The sequence below is a fragment of the Octodon degus genome, unplaced genomic scaffold, assembly GCF_000260255.1.
Source record: "Octodon degus isolate 3935 unplaced genomic scaffold, OctDeg1.0 scaffold00104, whole genome shotgun sequence".
Lineage (NCBI taxonomy): Eukaryota > Metazoa > Chordata > Mammalia > Rodentia > Octodontidae > Octodon > Octodon degus.
Window position 1 is genome coordinate 6,163,820 of NW_004524680.1, and position 20,555 is coordinate 6,184,374.

The 20,555-nt window shown below is 47.4% G+C and overlaps 1 protein-coding gene across 1 annotated transcript in view; it reads left to right on the forward strand.

Moving 5' to 3' along the window:
* Positions 1 to 20,555, forward strand: part of LOC101592461 (maestro heat-like repeat family member 5) — a 64,373-nt gene that overhangs the window by 34,486 nt on the left and 9,332 nt on the right. Inside the window, exons 18-21 of the mRNA XM_023723924.1 lie at positions 1,341 to 1,496; positions 2,219 to 2,373; positions 16,977 to 17,136; positions 18,609 to 18,793. Coding sequence (XP_023579692.1) covers positions 1,341 to 1,496; positions 2,219 to 2,373; positions 16,977 to 17,136; positions 18,609 to 18,793 — 656 coding nt within the window. The remainder of the gene's footprint in view (positions 1 to 1,340; positions 1,497 to 2,218; positions 2,374 to 16,976; positions 17,137 to 18,608; positions 18,794 to 20,555) is intronic.

Consider the following 20,555-nt stretch of genomic DNA (forward strand, 5'->3'; position numbering starts at 1 on the left):
GATGGAGGGTGTGCAGCTAGTAGTGAGTGCCCCGGCGGGCCTCGACCCAGTCCCAGAGGCCTCCAAAACTTGTGCTTTCATAGCTGTAGTGAGCTGTCCATGTGCTGAGACCCATCAGAACTTCAGCACTGTCATCATCTCTGTCACATCAATGTGCAACACCAACTAGCCGCAACATCATCAACTCTCCCAGCACCACAATCCACAGTATAATCCCCATCTCCACCGCCACCAGCGTCCCCACCAGTCTCACCACCACACCATCACTATGCCCCTCACCCCATCCTCATCACCACCGCCCCTCTCCCTCACTGCCTCCTCCATCCCACACTTATTCATGCCCTTGATTACAGTGGGTTAGTTCAGACGACTGCCAAGCCTGAAAGAGTATACTCTGGGGTCCTGAGAGTCTGACCACCTTGAACACCCCCACCTGAACCTTCTGGGAGGTGAATATGTTCTATGGCTGTGCATCCAGAACAGCTGTTCACCACCTCGCTGCTAAGCACTTCAGATGTAATCTGTGCTGCTGAGGAAGTGAACCTTTCATTTCACTACATTAATTTAGATTTAAGTAGCTATGGTTGGCTGGGGAATACCATGTTGAGCAACAGGACTCCCAATCTCTCCAGAAGGTCCTGCCTGCACAGGACCCTTCTTCACCCTACCCTGAAGAACGGGGATCAGACCCACCACCTTGGCTTTCTCCAGGAGCCCTTTTGTCTTCTGATCAGCCTGCAGAGGAGAGAGCCACCTCCCTGGCCCTTTAGAGTAGCCCCAAGAGAATGTGAGCAGCGACACAGTGGGGGTGCTACAGAGGACCCCTGGGTTCCACACTGGTCTGGCCCCACCTCTGCACCCTCCCCTGCTCCATGGCTGAAGGTTGTCTGTCGTGCACCTCTCTAGGCCAGGGGTTTTATCTAGATAACCTCAGTGATCCTTCACAGCTTGGAGGTTGTCTCTGTGATTAAAACAGGTAATAAGGAGAAGGGTCTGGCTATGGGGAGCAGTGAGCACCCCCCTAGGCAGAGACTAGTAAGTGATAGTGCCCAAGAAGGCAAAGACAGGCAGAGTTCAGGGAGTGCTGAGCAGCTACAAGGACCCCAGAACCAGCACAGAGACCAGGAAAGAAGAGGAGCCCTGTGCCCAGTCTGACTGGTACCCTCCCCGCCTGCCCTGGGCTGTGGCTGGCCATAGCTGCAAATGTTGGGCCCACATGAGGGGCCCTGGAAAATGGATGCTGGGAGACACAGGGAGCCTGAGTAAAAGTGGAAGTAGAGGAGTGGGCCAGGGGCACATGGGTCCAAAGTGACAAGGTGACAGTCTCTCTGCTCCCACAGGAGATCGTGAGATACCTCACAGTGGCCGAGCTGACCGACCTCGTCTGGACAGTCATTGAAGGCCTGGGCTCCACCAATGCCGTCCGCGTGCAGGCAGCTGCTGAGCTGCTCCTCACTGTCATTCAGGAGCATGGGGCCAAGCTGGAGACAGCAAAGGTTTGGGGTGTCCAGATAGTGGGGGAAAGGTGGGGGTAGGGCTGGCAGCAGTCAGGGACATTCTCTGCACTGAGACTGAATCTTTGCACTTGGACCAGATGGGCAAGATTCAGATCCCACCCTAGACAGCAACCAATTGAATGAATGAATGAATGAATGAATGAATGAATGAATGAATGACCCAAGGATTCTTCTGGGGGCCTAGTGGGGATTGCAGGTGAGGAGCATACATGCTCAGATTGAACCCTAGCATGTGCCCTAGTACAGAAGTGAGATGGGGAGGAGGCACAGACCAGACCCTCAAGGAACTGGTGGACAAGAATGGACAAGATGGCTCAGTAGACACAAGGCAGAGGAGGTGGGTAGGAAGCATCCCAGCAAGAGGATGGAAGATACTAGGTTAGCAGATAGGTAGCTTCAGGCAGCAGTGCTGGAGCCAGGCCTTCATGGACACACAGAAGAGTCCCAAAAGTAGAGGGGAAAGGTGCCCCAGGCATACAAGCAACAGATGCAGAGCAGTGAGTTTGGAAAAAGATGAGGAGGAGCAGGGCTCTGATCTGTCCTGACACTTCTGTGGGCAGACTGTGAAGTTCCCAGATGCCTCTGAGGATGGTGAAATCCATCCAGCAATCCAGGGTAGACAGGACTGTGTCCCTCCACTCAGGATCCGCCCCCAGCAGGGCAGGTCCTCCTGCATCTCTGACCTCTCCCTCCCTTGACAGGTTGCTAACATGGGTCGGGCCATCCACTGCCGCCTCTGTGCTGTCCACATCCCTGAGGTCAAGGAGAATATTCTGTATGTCATCACCCTGCTAGCGCGGGACCACACCTCTGAGCTGGTGGCTGCCTTCCTAGACTTCTCTATGCCCTTGGACAGGTGCCAATCCCATCTTCTCTCTCTGTCCCTGGAACCCACAACTCAGCCGCTCCTGCAGAGCCCTACATAGCCATGGTGGGCATTGGGGAGGTTCTGTTCACCATCTGTCTGACACACCCCATATGAAATGTCCCACCTCGCCCAGTGAACTAGAAGTACGTTGGAGCCCTAGCGTTCTGCCAAGACTCAGCTAACCCCAGAGCCTGCCCATCTATCAGCAGAGCCACCTCCTCTCCTCCTGCCCTCCAAACACTCTCTGATCCTTCTCGCTCTTCTCTTCACTCAGCAGCTTCCCAGTCCATTCAGTGGTGCTGGTTTTTCTACCATGGCCCCCAGATCAATAGACTGGAGGTGGCCCACGGCCCTTGCTATAGCTACTTCTCTCTAAACTCCAGCTCTGAATCTCCTATACTCAATCTATGCTACACCAATCCACCACACATCTATACTGGGCCACTCCCTTGTTCTTGAGGATGTAGCTCCTTGAATTTCTCACCCTTATGTGATACTGGGAATTTTATTCCTTCCCATATCCTGTCTTCTCCTGAGATCTTGTCTTCCATTCTCCTTCAGCTGCCCACTCTCATGGTCCTGCCCTCTGCTACATCATCATCAAATTCAAGCATCCCCCTCAAAACACTTCCCACCATTATAGCGCCTCTCTCTCTCTCTCTCTCTCTCTCTCTCTCTCTCTCTCTCTCTCTCTCGCTCACTCTCGCTCACTCGCTTATACCCAGCGATCCTCTGCCCCCAGGACACATACCTTCATCTGTCCTTACCTGGCTCCCACCCAAGTCCTGGGGCTCAGGACCACCCCACCCAGGGAGGTCCTCATAGGCATCCAGTGCCAGCAGTTCTTTCCAGGGAGATTTCTAATTTCAATGTGGAAACACCTTGGTTTTTCCAGTAATTTCTAGTTTTATTGCATTGTGATCAGTGTTTTTCATGATATTTCCATTTTGTGGAATGTACTGAACTTTTAAACTTTTTATTTATTTATTTATTTATTTATTTATTTATTTTTATAGGTACAAACCTCTGGTTTTTTTTAAGTCAACAGAAAATGGAAATATACTTTTTAAAGTTTCTAATACTAGGAGAAGATATCATACAATGTCTTTTTAAATAAATTGTAAGTCAACAATACAGTATAAATCTTAGAACAAAAATTAAGATTAAGCAATATTCAGAAAATTAAATGTTTCAAAACAATTGAACTAAGAAAAAGTTTTCGTGATAGCAAAGAAGTACTAAGAGTAAAACAAGATAAATACTGGAATGGCAAATAAATGACCAGCACTTCTAACAGTTTGAGGATAGGATATCGCACAAAGTTCTAGTGTGTTGTGGACATGCATAATGACCGTGACAGTTACTGGTGGCTAGGTGTCACTTGTGGTACTGAGCTACAGCTATTTCTTTGAAATCCACCCTGTAGACTCAAGTGGAATCATGACCCATAGGGTGGAAGAGAAGTCCATTTGTAGAGTGTGCTGATGGAAATATTCTGCTGCTGAACACAAAAGAATAACTGAAAGACTACTATTGTATACCTCTTATTCTCCTCTGTTTGTTTGCCCTATTTGGTGGATTCTTTCCATTCTCATTCATGGGGCTGTGATCAATTTGCCCCCTCTCTAGAACATCATTTAGTAGTCTGTGTAGGCTTGGCTTTGTCATCATGAAATTCTTTAGTTGTTCTTTGTCATGGAAATATTTCACTTCTCCATTATATTTGAAAGATAGTTCTGCAGGATATATCAGTCTGGGTTGGAATTTGTTTTCTTGCAAGACTTGAAGTACTTTGCTCCATGCTCTTCTTGACTTGATGGTTTGTGAAGAAAAATCTGCCGTTATTCTGATGGGTTTTCCTTTAAATGTGATCTGTTTCTTTTCTTTAGCGGCTTTTAGTATACTGTTCCTATGCTGAATTTCTGGAATCTTGATTATTATGTGTCTGGGTGTGGTTTTCATTGGATTGATATTATTTGGAGTTCTATATGCTTCGGTTACAGGAATGTCAGATTGTTGCCCCATATTTGGGAAGTTTTCTGCTATTACTTCTGCCCATATTCTTTTTATATCATTTGTATTGACTCCTTCCTTCTCATTGATGCCTATTAGTCTCACATTGTTCATCTTTGCATTATCTTTCAGGTATTGAATTATTTTTTTCTGCATCCTAGTTGACTTTTAAACTTTTTAGTGAAATGTCCCATAAGAACTTGAAAAAAGGGTGTATTTCCTATCATCAGAGCATGGAATATGGTATCTATGCCTCAGGCTTACTTTACCAGTTAGTGTATGTGGTTTAGGTTTTCTACTTCCTTACTTAATTCATGCCCATTTAACTTGTCTTGTACTGAGAACGTTTAAATTTTTAGTAAAGAAGCAATAGTAGGGTCAGCCAAATAGCTCAGTAGATTAAAGCACCAGCAAGCAGGCGCAGGGTCTGGGGGTTCAATGCCTGGGTCTGCCATGCCAGCCCCGCCCCCAGGGCTCACTGAGACAGCAATTGAGATGAGACTGGGCATGGTGGTGCACGCCTGTAATCCCAGCTCTTGGGAGGCTGTAAACAGGTGGATCACTCAGAGTCCGATCTAGTAGTGAGACCCTGAACACCCTGTAGACCCTTCCCTAAAATACCAAAAAAAAAAAAAAAGGAGAAGAAGAAACAACACCATGTTTCTATATATTTGTCTGTCCTCTATATTTACTGACCTCATCAATATGGTTGCCTTATGATTTGGTGCAGGCACACTCAGAGATGTTCTAGATTATTTATGGATTGTGACTTTTAGCATTAAAAAGTGTTCTTTGGGGACTTGAGTTGTATTTGTTGTCTAAATCACTGCTATGCTTTCCAACGCTTTCCCACTGTTCAGGACGCATGTATGCATGCTTTTGTATAACCTTTTCAGAATCCCTGTTTTATGTATGCATCTTAGATACAGCATGTAGTTTGATTTGAAATTATGACTGAAATTGAAAGCCTTTTTTAGTATAAAATTTGGGCCATTGACATTTAATGATATAATTGGTATGCTTTGTCTACCAGAGCAGTTAGGAACTACATATGGTTATATTTGCTATTTTACTCAATGAGGTATATTCTTAATGAGGTTGTCTGTTTTGAATTTAGGGGGTTTTTATATTAGAAATTTAACCCAAGGCCTCATACATGTTAATGCTCTATCACTGAAATGTATCCCCAACCCCTTTTTATTTTATTGTGAGACAGTCCTGTTTAGTTGTCCAGGCTATCTTCAAACTTACAACCCTTCTGCCTCAGCCTCCTAAGTAGCTTGGATTACAAGCATGCACTACCACACCAGGCTGTGTCTTAGTTTAATTTATGGAGAATTATAATTTTGTTCGAGATATTTATTGTGCTTCTCACCTGATTTTATTTTCATTTCAGTTTATTTTTTGGTACTGGGATTTGAACCCAGAGCCTTGGACATGCTAAGTGTGTGCTCTCCCACTGAGCTATTCCCTCAGCCCTCCTAACCTGCTTTATCATTTAAGCTTTTAGTATCCAGCTCACTTATTTTTATTTGCTGTCCTTCCACTCCCACCCTTTCCTGCACAGCAGGAGGTCTCTGTTCCTCTGTGTGCCTCCCTTCACCTCCCACCTCCCGGTGATCACAGCTTCTCTTGCCAGTGTGTGTAACATTTGCGCTCCTGCTGCCTGGCCATCTCCGGGTTCCCTCCCTAGTGCATGGACAGCTGAGTTAGGGAGCTTCCTCACCAACACCCACAACTTACAGGAGGAGGAGTTTAGTTTGACTCGCAGTCTCAGAGGGTTCAGTCCGTGCTTGGTGGCCCCAAGGCAGAAAGAGCCTGGCAGGAAGACAAGACAGAACAAATATGCTTTGCATGGCAGCTGGGAGGCAGAGGAGGGGACAAACATAAGAGAGGGAAGGCCAAGGGTCACACGTACTACTGAGGCCGAGTCTCCATGGCTCTCTCAGACCCAACTGTGAGCTCCACCAATCCCTTGAGTGGCCCCCAGAGTGAGTCAAGTTGTCAAGCACGTTTAACTGTCACAAAACCACATCCCTGGCCATCCTCGTGCGGTGTCGCCTGGCCACCTCTCTGCTTGGTGAAGTCCACCCTCAGCCAACCTCAGGGAGGGCTCTGGGCTCTGGAGCAACTCGAGTGCTTCTCTTTCTGAGGTTGTCCACTCAAGGGCACACTGTGACGGCCTTGCTCACACCTGCCCTTGTGAAGAGTCTTTACCGTGCTGCTCTGTCGCTGCCTTATTTTGGCTCCTTAAATTGATGACACAGGTGTTTTGCTTTGTTTTGTTTTGCATTTTTAAGGTAGTTGGTTTTTTTGTGTGGTGAAATTCAGGATTTTTCATCTTTGAAATCTCATCGTCTAACTAGGAAGTGTCTCAGAGTTTATCATTCTGGGCTAATGTTTCCAGGTACCTCGTATATCTTTTGATTATTTGATTTAGGTCTTTTTGTCATTACTTCTGGAAAGTTTTCTTGTTTTGGGATTTATTTCTTTATTTTAAAGGCTAGGGCCAAAATGTTGGCTGTCCTTGCAGCCCTTCTTTTTCTCTAATTTTTGGTCTGCAAACTTAGGTCATTAACCCTCCAGAAGAGAAGCTTATTATTATTATTATTACCCTACAACATAGGCAGTTGAGCTTAACCTCACTTATATACTTGTTTATTCTGTTGTATTTTTTAGGGAAAGGTCAACAGGGTGTTCAGGGTCTCACTACTAGATCGGACTCGTAGTGATGCTCCTGTTTACAGCCTCCCAAGAGCTGGGATTACAAGTGCACACCACTACGCCCAGTCTCAATTGCACGCCTGGGGGTGGGGCCAGCACGGCAGGCCAGGGATCGAACCCCTGACCCCTGCACCTGCTTGCAGGTGCTTTAAACCACTGAGCTATTTGGCCAGCCCTCTGGATTTTTTTTTAAAATAATTTTATTAAGAAACAATAGCAATGAGACAGTTTCAAAACCGATTAGTAGGACAGCTTCAATAATTAATACATTGCATATTGTTGTCCTCTTAGTGGTTATTCATAGTATAAGATTCAGACATGATATCCTGTCCACAAACACTATTAGTACAAATCTTTCTATTCATTGAATTAAGAGAAAGTAGTTGTATATCTATCCTGTTTTGAATATGCAAATACAAAATGGTCCTTCATTTGTAGTCCCTTTTTTTGTTTGGTTTTGTCAGAGAAGGGTATTCCATTGGCATTATATAGCTCTATCCTTCCTGGGGAACCCATAAGCACAGATGCTGTCTCTTCCTCGTCTGGCTTCCGTCCTGACTTTCTCTCTGACATGGTTCACTTCTTTCCTAAACTCACAGGCATCTCCTTGCTGTATTCCTCCCTTTCCTAAATGCCCCTTATTACATTTTCATTAGAGTCTTATCTCTCTTAAGTACCTTCTAATCGTTTCTGCTTTGAGACACTTTCCTTCATTTCTTTCTTGAATTCAGTCAAAACTCTTCTCAGTTCTTACTGAGGAGTTTTTCGGTCTTTTTTGAAATTATAACTAAGGTTGCTTTCGTGTCTTTCAACGCTGGTTCCAGGCTAGCTAAGTGCATTCGGAAGACGCTGTCTTAGCAGCATCTTCTGAGTTATGATTGTTCTTCAGTGGAGTTTCTGCACTGTATGGGTTTTAATTTTTGTTTTCTGATTTTTTGCAGTAACTGTCTGGATCAGTTGATTTTGTTCCCATTTGTGTTTGTAGTGCTGGATGTTTCATGGGACTGCAGGTTCAGCGACACCCTCTTCTGTCAGCACAGCAGAGACCAGATTAATTTAACAGACTTCGTGTTGGTGGCCAGCAAATGCTACACTTCCTCCAGCTCTTTGGGCTCTCTTTTCTCCACAGGGCCCTAATATTTCACTTTTCTTCTTTCCCTTTCAACACCCCCGATCTCCAAAAGATACTTTCTGTCTTTTCTATTTAATCTGTTTCTCCAAAAAGCTATGAATTCTCAAGACTGCCCTTTTCTAAGCTTGGTGCTTGACCTCCCTAGACTACTTCTTCTTCTTCTTCTTCTTCTTCTTCTTCTTCTTCTTCTTCTTCTTCTTCTTCTTCTTCTTCTTCTTCTTCTTCTTCTTCTTCTTTTTTAAGTATTTTAAGACTCAGGGTGGATCCGTCTCCCTGAACGTGGCTTGGTTCACCGCTGAGCTTTGTTGCTTGCTCTGTCTTCTCTCTTCTCCACAGTTTGCAGTCTGCCTTGGGCTGGGGGAGACCAGAGCCTGCACATAGAGGCTGGCATTTTTATTTTTAATAAATTTTGAAGTTTGGGCTTTCTCTGTATCTACACTGGGGTCAGGTTGTGTGTAGCTTTAATTATCTCTTCTCATCCAGTGTTGTTTTGCAAAAAAGTTTTGAGAAGCGGAGACCCAAGCAGCAGACATCGTCTCCAACTGCCCCCCAGTTGATAGTTCCATTTTGCTTATTTGGAACTTATACCTTATTTCTCAATTCCAAGCACATTTTTGACATGTTAACATGTATGAAATCAGAGCACATTTCAGAGACAGCGCCTTCCAACTAGATTTATATCTGTTCTGCCCGTCACTTGAATCCTGTGACCTTGAGACTACTATAAATTTAGGTCTTGCCTGCGCAGTGGCACCTGCCTGTAGCCCTGAGACACTGGGACACTGCGAGTTCAAACCAGCCTGGGCAATTTAATGACTTAACAAGACTCTGTCTCAAAATTAAAAATAAAAATAAGTCTGTGGATAATAAAGCTCAGTGTCCTGGGTTCAATCCCTAATAGGGGGAAAAAGCTAGGTCTCTGCTTGAGGTTTCTAGGGCTACTTTGGTGAGGTGAATCTGGACATCAAAATAGGCTTAGTGATTTGGATTCTCAGCCCCTCTTCCAACCCAGGCATAGAGTCATCCTCGCTTTTTCTTCCTGCAGGGCGGAGGTGGGCTTGCTTTTTCTAATCACATGTAGCTCTGTGCAGGAGTCTTCTCTTGGGCTCCCTATTCAGATACTCTTTCTCTCCTAGAAGTACTTGACACAACAAAGGAGCATGTCCCAAGCCTATGAACAGAATCCTACTATACGTCTTTTCCAATGTTGTTCTTGTTCTCCAACACTATGCACTAAAGTCTTTATCCTAGCAAGTTGGAGTTCATGGGTTTCTGGTGCCACCTGATATTCCAGCCTACAAATGCTGGCTGGTCATCCTTCTTACTGCAGATGGACAACTGGGTGATTTCCCATTTGGGACCCTGGTTGACAGTTCTTTTGGGAAATTCCTGACACACTCTTACTGCTCACAGGGGTGCTCAATTTCCACAGCATTGGGGCCAGCCAGATAGCTCAGTGGACTAAAGCACCTGCCTAGGCAGAGTGCAGCGGCCAGGGTTCGATCCCCAGCATGCTGTGCCAGCCCCACCCCCGGGTGCACTGAGATGGCCATTGAGAATGGGTGTGGTGGCATGTGCCTGTAATCCCAGCACTTGGAAGGCTGAAAACAGGAGGATCTCTATAAATCCAAGGGAGACCCTGTAGACCCTGTACTAAACATATAAAAAAGAAAGAAATTTCCAGTGTTAGTACAGGAAGATCTGGTGTCCTTGAGTGGTAAAGCCACGAAAATCTCCCACTGTCACAGGGGATGCAAGATGTCTTCCAAACTGCTCACACTGATTCATACTCATGGCAATAAATACCCTTCTCTTTTTCAAGAGTTCCTGTTACCCCACATGTTCACCAGCATTTAATATCATTTTAGCAAATCATCAGAATTGTAGCCAATCTAAGAGGTGCTATCCATCATACTGTGGTATTTATTTTCACTTCCAGGATTAAATGAACACCTTTTCCTTTCTCCTTGGCCCTTTGGTCTCCTTCTTTAGCGATATGCCCAGGCAAATGTCCTACATGCCTTTCTGTCATGTTGTCCCCTTCTTCCCTATAGATGTCTAAGAATCCTCTGAAACAATCTGGACTTAGATCCTTTCTTGATTCTGACATTAACAATGTCTTTTCTGCATGGAAGCCTACATTTTCACTCCTTTAGTATCTCTTCTCATGAACAGGATGGTAGCTTACGTCATTCTCACAACTGTTTAATGAAAGCTCACCTGTCGGCCTCACATATGTAGCTCGTTGGCTCATGTGGACGTGATTTTCATGTGTGACGCAAAAAAAAGGTCCGTTTTCACTGAATCCTCTCAGCATCGTGGAGTAAAAGTCCTGCTCTTTCTCATCAGCCCTCACAAATCAAGAGTCAGGGTTGGGAGGCTTATGTGGGCTGTAATTGTTTTCACACTGCTCTTCTGGTCCAGCTCAAGGGCAGGGCCTGAGGTTCTAACTCCTGTACCTTTCTTGTAATACTCCTTTCCTGATATGAAAAGACCTTTCTCTGCTTCATTTGCTTGACTATTCTTGGCCTGTTGCACTCCATATAACTTAAAACTGGGTTGCCAAATTTCCATTGTTCTCTTTCTCATTTCAACAGTTTTTATTTGCTTAGAACTCAACTGAGTAAAACTAGATTGGACAGCATCCTTGGCTTATGGTAGACTTCCATCATTGGTCCCTTCCTGGAAAATAACTTAGATGTTTACTAAGTCAGTAGGTAATACCCTAGTGCTCACTTACATTAGTAACTTTAACTTAGGTATTTACTTCTCTTAGTGGTTTTTTAATAATCTAGTGAACACTTAAGTGTCTGGAACTCCGTTATTCTTTTGCAGGTAGTTGTATTGCATCTAAATACATTATTCAGTATATTCTGCTGTTTTTATAAGTTCAGATGAATTACCATTTTGTATCGTCATGTAATGGAAATCATGTTGGTGTTTTCTTTGGAGATGTTTCCATTTGGCTGCTAGTAAGTCAGAGTCCACGCTGGTGTGAAGTGTTTCTCTCCTATCACTGTTGTATGGCATGCCTCTTCTCTTGCTTTTTCTTTGAATGTATCTACTTTTTTTGCTTCAGAGTGGTTCCTTGTAAACAACATTTAGCTGGGTCTTTTATAGCCAGGCAATCTCTGTCTCTGATTGGTGCACTTATCCATTTACATGTAATATAACTATCAATATGCTCAGGATTAAATTTACCCTCTTTGCTTTCTTTCCAGACAAAAATAAAATCTTAAAAATCCTCAAATGACTGAACATACTCTCTGTTCTAATGCTTGTGGTACTTATTTTAATGCCATGCTATCTGAAATCTCATAAGTCAAGTTCATTTAGGCTTGTGCACATTTTACTACTTTCCCTGCTCCTCATCCTTTTATGAAACTTCAGCCTCCCAGCCAAGACCATCTGTCTCCAGCCTGAAGCGCATCCTTTAAAATATCCTTCATTTTGGGTCTATCCTTAGCAAATGCTCTCAGTTTCTGTCTGAAGTGTCCTTAGCTCACCTTAGTCTTGAAAGTCACTTCACCAAGTACAGAATTCCCAGCTGGCCCCTACAGTAGTCCCTTGTCCCCTGCAGCACCAGTTACCTACAGTCAACCACAGTCCAAAAATAACAAATAGAAAAATTCCAGAAATAAACAGTTATGTTTTAAATTGGGCACTGTTCTGAGTAGCTTGATAAATACTGTTTGTCTGGCCAACCCATGAGCCTACCTCTGTCCAGCCTGTTTACACTGTATACACTGTCTGTCTGTCTGTCTGTCTGTCTGTCTGTCTGTCTGTCTGCCTGTCTGTCACTCAGTAGCGAGCTCAGTTACCAGATGAACTGCAGCAGCACTACACTTCACATTTGGCTGACCCTTGGGTAGTAGCCTAACACATCACAACATCTACATCATTCACCTCACTTCATCTGAGTCTGTAGACTTGGTACCTTGAACCTTCACACCATGACAAGAAGAGTGAGTGAAGTACGGTAAGAAAGTCTGAGAAAGCGACCACGTTTACAAATGAAAGCATACTGTTGTAATTGTTCTATTTCCTTATTATTGTTGTTCATCTCATACTGTGTCTCATTAATAAATTAAACTTAACAGAACACGTGTCCCTAGAGAGAAAAAACATAGCTCAATTGAGGTTGAGTACTATTTGTGGTGTCAAGCAGCCGGTGAGGGTCATGGGACAGCTGCCCTGTGGATTAGGGTGCTACTGTGTTCTCCTTCAGTATACCAAGGTCATTTGGTCATTTCCTAGTCTTCTAGTGTCTATCGCTGCTGCCAAAAAGTCAGCCGTCAATTTGTTGCCCTTTTGTTTCGACGTTACACTTTCTCTTCTGGTTTGGTGGGAAATTTTTGTTAGTGCTTTGTTCACAGTTCTTCTTCAATCATATCTACTCTGACGTTAAACTCCTCCATTATTTTTTTTTAATGTGTTTAGTACAGGGTCTCACTACACAGGTCAGACTCATAGTGATCCTCCTGTTTTCAGCCTCCTAAGCTCTGGGATTACAGGCACGCACCACCATGCCCAGTCTCAATTGCCGTCTCTTCACACCCTGCACCCCATGGGCAGGACCGGCTTGGCACGGCATGCCCAGGACCAAACCCAGTCCCTGTGTCTGTGTAACCAGGTGCTTTAATCCGCTGAACTATCTGGCTGGCCCTCCATTAAATTTTTATTATTTTATTTTTTTTAATTTTTAATTTTACATTTGATAGGTTTTTTCTAAAATTTCAGGCTTTTCTTTTCTAATCAGCTCGATCACACATAGATTTCTATTTCATGAAGACACTTGGAAGCATGTCCTTATAACACACGTCTGATCATTCCAACATTTGAGCTTTGCCAGGCTTACCTTTATTTATTGTCTTTGCTGTGTCACCCATGAAGCTGGCTCCTTTCTGAGACCATTTGTCTATAACAACATACTCAGCATTATTTTTCAAACAAAATTATAAGACTAATTCAAAGCCTACAGTGAAGATCCTTTCCTCACAACTCGCCCAGGGGACTTGCACTCACCCCCGCTGAGTGCCGAAGGGCACGACCACTAGGACCGCTATCAACCAAACCCAGGTCCTGGCGTTCCCTGGATGGCCCCAGTCAAGTGAAACCCAGAGCAAAAGCGCCTGGATTTCTCCTTAGCTAGTTCAGCTCCTGGTGAATGTACATGGTCTCCTGTTAGACTAACGGGTCTCTGAGCCTCTGTCTCTGTCCCCTTGTCCTCTGTTCCTTTCCTGAACTTCCACCCTCCCTGAGGACATCAGGAGCTTTGTGCTTCCTACCTCCTGGGCTGCTTCTAAGCCCCACACACTGGCCAGGACTTCTTGTACCCTTGTCATCTCTAGTGCCTTCACAACCCTTGTTATATTTTCTCCAGCCTTTTGATTTGTTTTCAAATGAAGAGCTCCCCTAGTGACTTAGGTACGCCATTACTGGAAGATGAAAGCACTCACATCCCGTTTTAAAATAGATCCATTAAGATATATCTAAAGGGGCATAGCTAAGTAGTAAAACACTCACCTGGCATCTATGATACCCTGAGTTCAATCTCCAGTGCTGAAAAAAAAAGGACATTATTTACATTTATAATTTATCCATTTAAAGTGAATAACTCAATGATTTGGATATATGACTTTATTAATTCTTTCATTATGGCAAAAAAAATCATCATTTCTACCACACTTCAGGGCACAACTCCATGGCATGAACTATATTTACAGTATCGCGCAATTGTCAGCACTATCCAATTCCGAGACTCTCTCATCATTCTAAAGGGAAACCAGTAGTCACCAAGCACTGACTCCCAAGAGCGACCCTCTGTGCAGCTGACCGTGCACACGCTGATCCTGTGGCCCTAACGCTCCATCCCTGCCACCCCGGGGAACCTCTAACCACTCTCTGTCTTCATCAGTTGGCCTAGACGTTTCACACAGGGCAGTTGCACACTCTTCTCCTTTAGGGATCTGGATTCTTTCCCGCGGCCTTGTTTTCAAGGCTAGTTCACGCTGACGCATGGACCAGAATTGCCACGTGCCGGCTGGATGCTATTCTCGTGTATGTACACATCACGCTTTGTGTGTTTGTGCATCTGCTCGCGGACACCTGGGTTATTTCCACCTTTGGGCTGCTGGAAGTCATACTGCCATCAATCCTGGTGTGGACACCTGAATCAGCCCTGGGGATCTGCACATTCCACATCCTGGGGCTCAAGCTATTTTTCCAAAAGTATGTGTGCGCCAAATATTCACAGACTTTTATCCTGTCAGTATTCCTTAAACTACACCAAATCACAACTGTATCCGTAGCACTGGCATTGTGCTGGAATATTCTACGTCATCTCAGGGTCAAACGCGCACACAGGAAGATGTGTGAAAGTTATTTATGTGAACTGTGCCATTTTATGTAAGGGACGTGAGCAGCCTTGAATTTGGATAGCTGAGAGAGGTCCTAAAACCAACCTCTGATGATACTGAGGGACAACAGTGTCTGCTCAAGTCCCTTCCATGATTTGGGGTACAAGCCCAAATGGGAGATTGCTGGGCTATGCTGCAACATTGTGCTCTTCTTCCTAGCAGCTGCGCTGAAGCTTTCCACAGATGCTGCCCCGGTAGGTCCCCACCAGCAGCATCCAAGCACTGCAGCTTCTCCACAGCCTCTCTAGCACTTGCTATCTGTCATCCTGTGGCCTGTGGACATCCTAGTAGGTGCTGTAGCTTCAATTTGCACTTCCCGGATGACTGATGGTGCTGAGCCTCTGTTCATAAGCCTCTCAGCCATTGGTGGCCTGTTTTGAGGAAAATGCTTGTTTAAGCCCTTAGTTCCTTTCCCAATTGGCTCATTTGTCCTTTTGTTGCTGGGCCGTAGCTCCCTTCCTCTGCCATAGCAATGAAGCTGTTCTTGTCTAGGTCACCAAGAGATTCACCCTGCCAAGTCTAATGGTCTTTCCCTGTGCCTCCTCATGCAGCCTGTCAGCAGACTTGGTCAGCCAGCACCCTTCTCTCCTGGAAGCCTTCTGCTCTGGCCCCCAGGCTCCTGGCTCACACTACCCTCTCCTCTACTGGCTCCCTCGCCTCCCTGGTTTCTGAGCCCTGGGACAGCAGGGTCGCCCTCAGACTTCATCATCAGCTCTACTCATTTCCACGGGGTTGCATCCATTCCAGGGTTTGAAGACTCCCCCAAGTGCTGAAACCATACAGTGTTCACATCTAGGCTCAACCCCCTATACCCCAGTCTGAAATGACTACCAGCACTTCACACTGAGTAGCCCCAGGCCACACCCATCACAGGGACACCTTCAGGCCACACTCTCACTACAAGTACATTCCCAGGCCACTCCCAACCCTCTAGAACCCACACCTCCCACAGCCCCCAGGCATACCTAGCCACAATTCTAAAGTCACCCTGACTCCTTCCCCACATCACTGCCCACCCCACTCCTGGAAGTCAGCAGCTCTTACACAAAGTGTCCTGCCCATACTCACCAGAGTAAGACTATTACACCAGCATAAGCACAGGCTGCCAGAGGGAGACTGTTGAGCAGGTCACCACACAGAATCATGGCTCACCTTCATCAGAACTCTCCAACAGTCCATCTAACAGTCAACCCAAAACCTATGCCATAGCCAACAAGGTCAAGACTTCTGTCCTCTCCTGCTCCCATGCCCTACACCCCAAGACACCAGCCTCCTTTTCTGTCCACGGCCACACAGATGTGCAACCATCTTGGGTTGTTTGTCCCTGGGCCTGTGAGTGGCCAGCCCTCTCCTGCCATCCCCACCCAAGAGGCCAGGGACTTTGCTGATTTTTTTTTTCACTAAACAAAATATGAATTTGACAAGATCTGTTGTATTGTGTTGTCTCCCAATTAGTTGTTTAGGTTACCAGATATATGCATGCAAAATTGGGGGAAGGAAGTTATAAGAAATTAAGAAGAGGAAGGGGGAAAAATAAGACCTTGCTAATTTTGCAAATTTTGATTTTGCCCTGACTCAGTCCCCTAGGACATGCAGGCCAGATGCCATGTGACACAACTGTGCAAACTGAGGAACAGGACCCCTCATGGGCCTATAGAAATAGGCACTCAAGCTTAGCAAGGATGCCCTCGTGCTAGCCTTGCGAGCCAGTTGCTACCTCTATGCACACTGAGGCCCAGAGGGGCTGAGTGACTTGTACGTGGACACAGACAGGTTCCACTCCTTCCAGGCAGTGGCCACACTTACAGTCTCCTGGAGTCCTATCAGCTGGTGTGCCCACCCAGCAGGGCCAGCTAGGATGGCAGAAGCCTTCCCGGGGACTTCAGGACACTGGGTCTGTCCTGATGCTTGGGGTGGACTCTTTCTGTCATCCTGCTATGCTCCCCCCCAAGGTGCCCCACGGAGCCCCTTCATCCAACACAGGCCTGACAACCACCAAGGACAGGAAATAAAGAGTCGCTGTGGTCACTGATGGCTTGAGGCAGCCCTGATGTTACCTTCCTCCCCAAGCCTTACAGGACATGGTCCTCACACCGGCTAGCCCAGGCTGCCATTCCCAGGCAAGATCTTGATCAGGGTCAGCCTTCTCTCTCCAGACCATGCTTTAAAATCAGCAGGAGATCACCCCACCAATGGCAACACTGTGCAGGCATCAGGGTCAATTCCTCCCTCCTCCCTGGGCATTGTCCCTAGAGCCAAGCCCTTGTCACCACAAAACCCTTATGGCCCCTCTCTGTCCACAGCCATGCCTTATGCCTCTGGAAGGCCCTGGGGGCTGAGTACTCCACCAGCCGCCTGGTGCTGGCTGTGCTGCTGGCCTGGCTGCAGGAGCGTCCTCTGTTCACCAGACCTGGCAACGGCAGTCTCCCCTCCAAGGAGAAGACATACTTGCACTCTCTGGCCGTGAGTCTGTCCCCCCAAGCTGGCTTCCTGAGTGCCTTCAGTCAGTGTCCAGGTTGTGGGAAGGGAGAACCCCACTTCAAGGCCACAGAAGGGCAACACAGTCCTGGTTAGGAAGACAAGTGTCTCAGGCACCGTGGCCCAGGAATTGACCTACAACTCCAGCTGCAGGCCCAGCTCCCCACTGCCCAGCCCAAGATTCTAAATCTTTGTGAGTCAGGACAGAAATATTCTTGCAAGTGGAAAAGAGGACTTGACCTTCAGTGTGCATCTGGCCTGGCACTCGCTGCGCAGAATGGCTTCAGAGAGAGAGGGCCCAGGCAGAGTTCAACCAGAGGGGAAGGGCATGGAGACCCCAGGATCCACCAAGCCATATCGCGTCTCTAGGGAGCAGTGGATGCTGGAGGACTTCTAAAGGCTGCCCCCTGCTGTCCTCCACCTGTGGAAATCCCTTCCAGCTTGCCCCTAAGCCTGTAAGTCAAGGCAAGTTTGCACCACCAGGGACAGAGGATTCACATCCTAAGGCAACCTCTTTTGTCCCCCAAGGCTGGATTCCAGTGAGGAAGCAGTCTGTGCCTCCAATCCTGTCCAGGATACCACCAAAGCAGAGTTGTAGCCCCAAAAGTCCCTGAGACACAGCTCAGAGCAGACAACTCCGTTCCTCCCCCAGACAGGCAACTGCCCCCATCAGGGCTTGCTGACCACCACACACAGCAGCAGGAGGGAGACCCCGGCCTAGCCCATGCCTAGCACTCATCAGCCCTATTTCCCTGTCCATCCCAGCCCTTAGCTGATACACCAAAGCCAAGCAGCAGCCTTCAGGAGGCCACAGAGCAGTGTGGGGTCAGACCCATAGGCGAGGTCACAGCAAGGCAGCCCTCCCTGCATTCCATGTGCCCCACCCCTCCCTTCACCCTTCATCATCCACATTTGGTACTGTCTCCCAGCCAGAGCATTCTAGACCAAATCCTCTTTCAGGCATGGCAGGCCTTGGGGCCTGGGACTGCTTCATAGACTCTGCCTCCAAGGGCCATTTGTCCCCAACTCAGATGTGTTAAACCCCTGCTCTGTGCAGTCACCACACAGCACAAGACTTCACCTTCAGGGCCAGAACCCAAGCTCATGACCCTCAGACAGTCACTAAGGACAGATGCCCAGTGGCAGAGTCCAAGGATGTCAGGGAGGTGGCACTGGGCCATGCAGGGAGGGCTGAGGGTGTTGGCAGGTGGCATCCCGACAGACAGTGGAGAAAGCACCAGCTTTTGAGAAGCAAGTACCCTGAGCAGCGGGTTCAACGAGCTCACAGACAGGCCAGGATAAGGCTGTACAGCTGGCAGGGCCTGACCGCAGGAGAGCACTTGGTCGTGGAAGTGTTTAAGAAGAGAGTGGGAGGCATGATGCGACATGGCTTTGGTGCAGGACCTCTGGCCCAGGAGCCCAGGGCTTAGAAGCTTTATTCTCTCCTCCCCTGACAGGCCATGAACACACTGCATGAGCTGCAGTTCATGCAAGAGTTCGAGAAGGTCATCCAGGAGGCCTACCCGCAGCTCCTGCTGGCTCTCCTCACCCAGGTGCACTATGTGCTGGAACTGAACCTGCCCAAAGCTAAGTCCCTGCCCAGGCAGCAGGCCCAGAAGGCAGCACTGCCCAGCCCCGAGAGGTAAGCACAGGACCTCTCGGCCTTCTAGCCAGCCAGCAGGAATGCCCAGGGCAAGTCAAGTTGCAGCTTCATCTAGCTGAAGAACCAGGTACCACACACTCGGAGACTTAAACGGCAAGTGTGTGCTGTCCCACGGTTCCTGAGGCCACAAATCAAAGTGTACTCAGGCAGTGCTCCTCTGAAAGCCATGGGGAACAAGTCTTCTTATTCTTCCAGCTCCCGGTGGCTCCAGGCAACCCTTGGTGACTTGTGGCTTCAAACCCTATAACTCTGATCTGTGCCTCTGCTGTCACATGGCATTGTCCACTGTGCCTGGGTCTGAGATCACCCTTCTTAAAAGGACACTGGTCCATCAAAATAGGGCCAACTTAATGGCCTCCTTCTAACTCAGTCACATCTGTGAAGACTTCAAGTAAGGTCACATTCACAGGTCCTGGGTTATGCTTCTAATGCATCCTTCTCTGGGGAGACACACACACCCCACCACAGCCAGAGCCTCAAACACCAACCTCGGCCACATGGCCTCGTGCCAACATGGACAGCCCTGTAGGCAGCCAGCATCCTGTTTTCTCATCAGCTGTTGACTGCTCCTTACCTCTTAGCCTCCTTGCAAGACTTCTGGATCGAAGCATCATCTCACCCATTTTACAGATAGTATCATCTTGCCCTTGCTCCCAGCTCCCCAGAGGTTAGATGCCCTCCCAGCCCCCTTTGGGCACTTCAGAGGCCTTGGCACATTTTTGTGCCATGTTGCTGGAGGTGCCGGCCCCTTCCCTCTGTGCCTGATGAGGGCGAGCAGGCATGAATGGGAGAGACCATGTCATCCTCCTGGTCACAGTAGGGCTGCCTGCCTTGGGCTTCCCTCTGCACCTACCCACATGTCCAGAAATCCAGTAAGCAAGTCTGAAAACCACCAGGGCCACTCTTGTCACGTGTCTGCATTACAATGTGCTTCATGCAACCTGTCAGTTTGAATAGGTCTCCCCAAAGCACGTCATTAAAAGAAAAATGTCCTCCTCCTCATATTGTCTGAGTTCCCATGTAGCTAAATTTCCTTTTTTATTCAGATCAAACATACAGAATCCATGAATCTTCCATAACAAGCTAATAAAACCCTCTCCTCCAGGAGCATGGGAGGGTTGGGAGGAAGCTATAGCTGCTCATCACTCTCTTCTCCCTGTACCCCACACTGTACCTCTGGGCCACCTGGGCCAGTCCCCTCCAGCCATCCTCTATAAGTAGCAGCCCTTCCCTGGGCCCACCTGACACCCAATATCCGTGCCTGCTTTCCTGGTTTACTGCCTGCACCTCGGGAATAAACGGTCCTTCAGGGCAAGGATATCAGTCAAGCCAGGCTTCCATGCACACTAGGGCATTTCTTTCCTAGAATACCCCCAAACTAATGTCTTGGCCACAGGGGCATTAGAGGTTTGGTTGGCCCAACCTGGCACTCATGCCCTCCTGGAGCTGGACAGGGGCCTGGGTATCCCTCCCCCAAAGGGAAATTCCCAGGCCAGGACCATCTGGAGGAGCCTAGGCATGAGATGGGCCAACCAGCAGCCACATCAGCAAGGACAGTGAGTAGTGAGGGATGGCAGAGAGGCTGAGGACCTCTCTGGGCCTCAAGAGTAGGTGGCACCAACCAGTGTATCATGGTCCCGGACCTAACTCGTGTCCCAGGTGGACTGGTAGTGTTGGAGGGGACAGAGGGGCTGAGGAGAGGATCTGTTGAGTAGCTCTTTGACAGGGTGACCCAGCAGGA